The 5,837-nt window shown below is 38.8% G+C and overlaps 1 protein-coding gene across 1 annotated transcript in view; it reads left to right on the forward strand.

The window, feature by feature from the left end:
- LOC130584965 (kinesin heavy chain-like) overlaps positions 1-5,837 on the forward strand; it is a 58,344-nt gene that overhangs the window by 43,761 nt on the left and 8,746 nt on the right. The window contains exons 14-20 of the mRNA XM_057385260.1: positions 369-486; positions 1,127-1,203; positions 2,774-2,883; positions 3,991-4,092; positions 4,710-4,770; positions 5,116-5,187; positions 5,665-5,769. Coding sequence (XP_057241243.1) covers positions 369-486; positions 1,127-1,203; positions 2,774-2,883; positions 3,991-4,092; positions 4,710-4,770; positions 5,116-5,187; positions 5,665-5,769 — 645 coding nt within the window. The remainder of the gene's footprint in view (positions 1-368; positions 487-1,126; positions 1,204-2,773; positions 2,884-3,990; positions 4,093-4,709; positions 4,771-5,115; positions 5,188-5,664; positions 5,770-5,837) is intronic.

Consider the following 5,837-nt stretch of genomic DNA (forward strand, 5'->3'; position numbering starts at 1 on the left):
GGATCCAATTCCCTGTATTTTATTCCCAAACAAACCCAGAGCAGGGAGAGCCTCTTGTCCTGCAGCAGGGAGTTTTTAAAGATTTCTCCAAGCATCACCTCTGGGTATTTTTCCCATTTCTCCCCGTTCATGGGGGCAGTTTTCTCTGGGTATTTTTCCTGGTTTTCCTCGTTTATGGGGACAGTTTTCTCCAAGCATCACCTCTGGATATTTTCCCCATTTTTTCCTCCTTTATGGGGACAGTTTTCTCCAAGCATCACCTCTGGCTATTTTTCCCATTTTTCCTCCTTTATGGGGACATTTTTTCCTGAATTCCTGGACACAGCTGTGCTTCTCCCATCTCACTGTTTTTTTTTTTGTCTTTCAAGCATGAAGCAAAGATCAAATCCCTGACAGATTACATGCAGAACATGGAGCAGAAGAGGAGGCAGCTGGAGGAGTCCCAGGATTCCCTCAATGAGGAGCTGGCCAAGCTACGAGCTCAAGGTACAACTTTGATTCTCCTGAGTTTAATTTTTTTTACCASCTGTATCTTAGAAGGCTCAATTTTGTGTTTAATGATGGAAAAAATGATAAAAACCCCACAAAAATATTTCCCCARACAGCACCAATTTAGCAATCTTGGTAAATATTCTGCAAAATCCTTGAATAATAACTGATCTAAATTTCACTTCTTCCTCTGGCAAATTCCCTGTTTTCCCTGAGATGTTCCCAAATTTTGTTTTTCCCAGCTGATTTCATTTCCAGGATTGCTCCGTTTTTCCCCTCCCAATTTAATTTGGGAAATGTGCAGGTATCAAAAGCAGCTCTTGTAGCTTTGCTAAGCTCCTGATTTATGTAAATTTAAAACCTGCAGCCTTAAAATCACTCTGGATTCTTGCACAAGGAATATTCCCTGACTGAGGGGGCAGCAGATGCTTTTATTTTTTATAATTTCTTGGATTTTCAGGACAAAATCTTTTTTCCACCTCCTGATTTTCCCACCCCATTGCTAAGAAATGCCCTGAGGCACCGTTTCCCCAGAATTGTGGGGTTGTAACCCCACAGGGACAGATTAGGAAATGTCTGGATATCAAACAAGCTGGAATTGTGGGATTAATTCCCAATTTTCTCCACCTCTGAACAGAAAAAATGCACGAGGTGAGCTTCAAGGACAAGGAGAAGGAGCACCTGACACGGCTGCAGGATGCAGAGGAGATGAAGGTACCCTGGATAATTGGGAATTTGGAGGGAATTKCTTGGTGAGGTTGTTTTTTGGGGTGGAAATGGGAAATTTCCATTTTGTCTTCCTGTCAGGTGGTCAAAAATTTCATTGATTCCTCTGGGTTACACTGATTTTCTGCTGTTCTCCACTGAAATTCAGTTTGCTCAGCAGTCAATGAGGCTGCTGGGATTAATATCATTGAGATATTAAATCTGATTAAAAACAAGGCTAATTCCCCAAAGTTTAGCTGGAATTCTGCTGAAGTCCTGGAAATAATAATGAAATATAAACCTGATTTCTGGTATTTTTACAATGCCAACAAATGTTTGCAATAATGAGTTGCTCTGATGGGGTCACAAATTGCAGACAAGGAAAACCACAATTTTACAGGGATAGAAATAAAGGATCATAGGCTGCAAAACCTTTCCCTCCTTTATAAAAATTTAAAGTGAATTAAAGCAGTTGTAAAGTGATTAAAGCAGTTTTATTGTGTTTATTTAAGTGATTAAAGAGGTTGTACCTTAGAGCTCCGAGGAAAAAGCTAAAATTTTTTTAAAARATCTGAAAAGAAATAGTGAGTTTTTCTTGCTGCTTGAGGCATATTTAATCCCAGAATTTAAATTTTAATAACAATTTTAGTAGAAAGCTTATGGATAAACAATTCTCAGAGGTTTGGGTTTTGCTCTGGCCTAGGCAGAGTTGTACATTTGTATTTCCTGGGTGAATTAACAGGGGATAAGAGCAGATTGATATAAAATCCATGTCATTTTTGGCACTTGATTTTTGGCTTTTCACGTGTTAATTTTTGCAAGAAAATGAGTGAGAATTAATGAATTTAGTGAACTAAATAAGTGGATGAATAGATCTAGAGTTCTGTAATTGCAGAAGGATATTCCAGGCACAGATTTTGATACTCCAGGCACAGATTTTGGTATTCCAGGCATGGATTTTGATATTCCAGGTGTAGATTTTGATATTCCAGGCACGGATTTTGATATTCCAGGTGTAGATTTTGATATTCCAGGCACAAATTTTGATATTCTAGGCACAAATTTTGATACTCCTGGACAGATTTTGATATTCCTGAACAGATTTTGATACTCCAGGCATAGATTTCGATACTCCAGGTGTAGATTTTGATACTCCAGGCACAGATTTTGATATTCCAGGCATGAATTTTATACTCCAGGCTTGAATTTTATATTCCAGGCACAGATTTTGATACTCCAGACATGGATTTTGATATTCCAGGTGTAAATTTTGATACTCCAGGCACAGATTTTGATACTCCAGGCACAGATTTTGATACTCCAGGCACAGATTTTGATATTCCTGGACAGATTTTGATATTCCTGAACAGATTTCGATTCTCCAGGCACAGATTTCGATACTCCGGGCAGAGATTTTGATATTCCAGGCACAGATTCTGATATACCTGAACCGATTTTGATATTCCAAGCACAGATTCTGATATTCCTGAACAGATTTGATATTTTTCCCCTCAAACCCCGAGGCTGGGTGAGAGGCAGCCCTGGATTTGTGTCTCATTCCCATCTCTGACGTTCACAGAAAGCCCTGGAGCAGCAGATGGAGACTCACAGGGAAGCCCACCAGAAGCAGCTGAGCAGGCTGAGGGATGAAATCGAAGAGAAGCAGAAAATCATCGATGAAATCAGGGAGTAGGTTCATCTCTGCAYCCCTTTCCCCGTGCTGGGGTTGGGTTTTTAGGTTTGATTGATGTTTCTGTGCTGGTTCTGTCCCTACACGCAGCAGCCAACCCCGTAATTATTTTGCAGGGTGGATTACAGGGCCTAATTCTTTATTGGGGAGCTTTAACAAGGCCATAAAATTACAGAGTTACAAAAAAAAAAAAAAGAGGAGTGTTGCACCTGCAATCAGAGAGTGAGAGGAGCTCAGAGCAGAGAGGATTTAAAGGATCAGGAAATTGTTTGGGATGGAAAATGTCTTTAAGGTCATCGAGTTTGACCATACACGGCCCCAGGAAGGTTTTGGGATCCTCTCACAGCAGCCAGTCCTGCCCCACACCAACAGCTCTGTTCTCCCATTTCCCATTGTTCCATTCTCCCATTTTCCCATTTTCCTATTTCCATTTCCCCATTTCCCCATTTCTCCCATTTCCCATTTTCCCATTTCGATTTCTCCATTTCCCATTTTCCCATTTTCCCATTTTCCCATTTCCCATTCTCCCATTCTCCCCATTTCCCCATTTTTCCATTTCGATTTCTCCATTCTCCCATTCCTCATTCTCCCATTTTCCATTTCCATTTCCCCATTTTCCCATTTCTCATTTCCCATTTCCCATTTTCCCATTCCCATTTTTATATTTTTTCCTGACACACCAACATGACTGTTATGTTTTGCTCCCATATTCTCCTTTTTCTAAAACCTAGGCCTTCATTTACCATATTTATCACGTGGCCAAAGTTTTGCTCCTGCATTCTCCTTTTTCTAAAACCTAGGCTTTCTTTTATTGTATTTATAATGTGATTGAAACTTAAATTTAATTAATTTAAGATTAATTGTAGGGAAATGAGGAAGTGAGACAGGGAGATGACAACAAGAGTTTGTGACCTTTAAGGCAAAGGGRAAAAAACACTGAATTTAACTCTCCAAGCTTTTCAAATAACATCCTTCAGGTTCTTTATGCTTCTTTATTTCTGGGATTTTTCAGTGGAGAAATTTTCCTTTTTCTCAGTCCAATCCCATTTTATTCAAGGAGATTTCCCCTCCCTTCCTCTCTGCTGATTTTTCCTCTGGTGTTCCAGCATGAACCAGAAGCTGCAGCTGGAACAGGAGAAGTTGAGTGCTGATTATGATAAATTAAAAATCGAGGACCAGGAAAGAGAAATGAAACTGGAAAAGCTCATGTAAGTGCTCAGCTTTCTCACCTGCAATCCCTGAAACCTCGTGTCTGTGGGAAATGTGCCAAGGACAGGGATTTCTGTTGGAATATTCACACTGGAAATATCATTTCAGCAGCAAACATGAACTGCTAATCAATTATTGCCAATTATCCCAATTAATATATGTTATATATTATATATATTATTATTATCCCTGTATTTTTAAAGCAAGGGCTTTGATATTTGTCAAAAAAAGATTTTATTTGAGCTCTGATTTTATAAAATATCACAGCACGTGTTAAATCTCTCATTCCTTAATGCACAACAAAACAAGCGAGAAAACGTTGGGAATTTTTGGTGGGGTTTTGTTGGGTTTTTTGTTTTGTTTGGTTGGTTTTGGGGGGTTTTTGTTTTGTTTTGTAAAAGTAATAAATCAGATGTCTGAGTAAAAACCTTTCCTAAAAATGAGAAACAAAAATCCCACGTGTGGACACAAAAGATGGAGGTGGCGACTGAGCCCTTCCACGTGAGAATTTTGGATTTTTGGGGCAGCCCAAAGCAGAATTGGGGATGTCCAATTTCCTGGCATTGCAGGTGATTCTCCTCTGATTGATACAAATGATTTGTGGTGATTTTTCCAGAATCCTGAATGATAAAAGGGAACAAGCAAGAGAAGACCTCAAAGGCCTGGAGGAAACAGTGGTAGGTTTTAATTGCACTTTATTCAGCTTTTTTTCCCCATGTCTGGATACCCAGCTGATATTCAGTTGAATTTTTGAGTGAGAACCTTAGAACTATCTAAAATAAATTTTAAAAAGTTGTTTTTACTGGTTTTGGAGAAACTCTTTTCTTCAGTTTGGTTTTGGGGTGAATGGGATTTGTTTTTTGGCATTCAGAGTGGGCCCCATGTGTTTTCTAGAGAGAGAATCCAGAGCTCTTCGTCCTTTTATCAACTCAAATCCAAGGGGAACTTTCACACTTTAATATCTACTATGTCCTACTGATTTTTACTTTTTTTTTTTAATCTTTATTTTTTTTTTATTCCAGGCAAGAGAACTTCAGACTCTTCACAATCTGCGCAAACTGTTTGTCCAGGATCTTACCACCCGTGTTAAAAAAGTAAAATTCTGCTCTTTTAAACCCAAATATTCTCTCTTTTTTTTTTTTTTTTAATATTCTTGTAATTTGCTGGAAGATTTTAGTGCATGCAGTGACAAAATGGGATAATGGCTTTTTTAGCAGCWCTGAGAAACAAGATTAAAGCTGTTCTGATGTTTATCAGCTTTTATTTGGTCCTAATTTGTTAAGGACAACTTTTGGTGGWTGAGGGAAATTTCAGCTGCAAAATTCTCAGAGATGATGAGCTTCAGAAATTATTTCCTGTAATTTAATTTTCCAATTCAAGATCCCCCCTTAAGAGTTCAGTAAGAACAGTTTGTGTTTTGTGTAAGGGGCGATGTGGTTTTTAAATATCAAATGAACAGATAAAATAATTTCTCTTGAATTTGGGGCTCTGTGAGGATTTTTTCTGCCTTTGGGGAGTTTAAATTTGCCAGAGAGCTGAGCCTTGTGCTGAGTCTGTGATTCTGTGTGCAGAGTGTTGAACTGGACAGTGATGATGGAGGTGGCAGTGCTGCGCAGAAGCAGAAAATTTCCTTTCTTGAGAACAACCTGGAACAACTTACAAAGGTTCACAAACAGGTAAAGGCTCCTTTTCCCTTCTTCCATTCTTCCCTTTTTTCCCTTCTTCCCTTTTGTTCCTTTTTCTC

Source organism: Malurus melanocephalus, unplaced genomic scaffold, assembly GCF_030028575.1.
Source record: "Malurus melanocephalus ecotype Western Australia unplaced genomic scaffold, MMel_1.1 scaffold_803, whole genome shotgun sequence".
Taxonomy (NCBI): Eukaryota; Metazoa; Chordata; class Aves; order Passeriformes; family Maluridae; genus Malurus; species Malurus melanocephalus.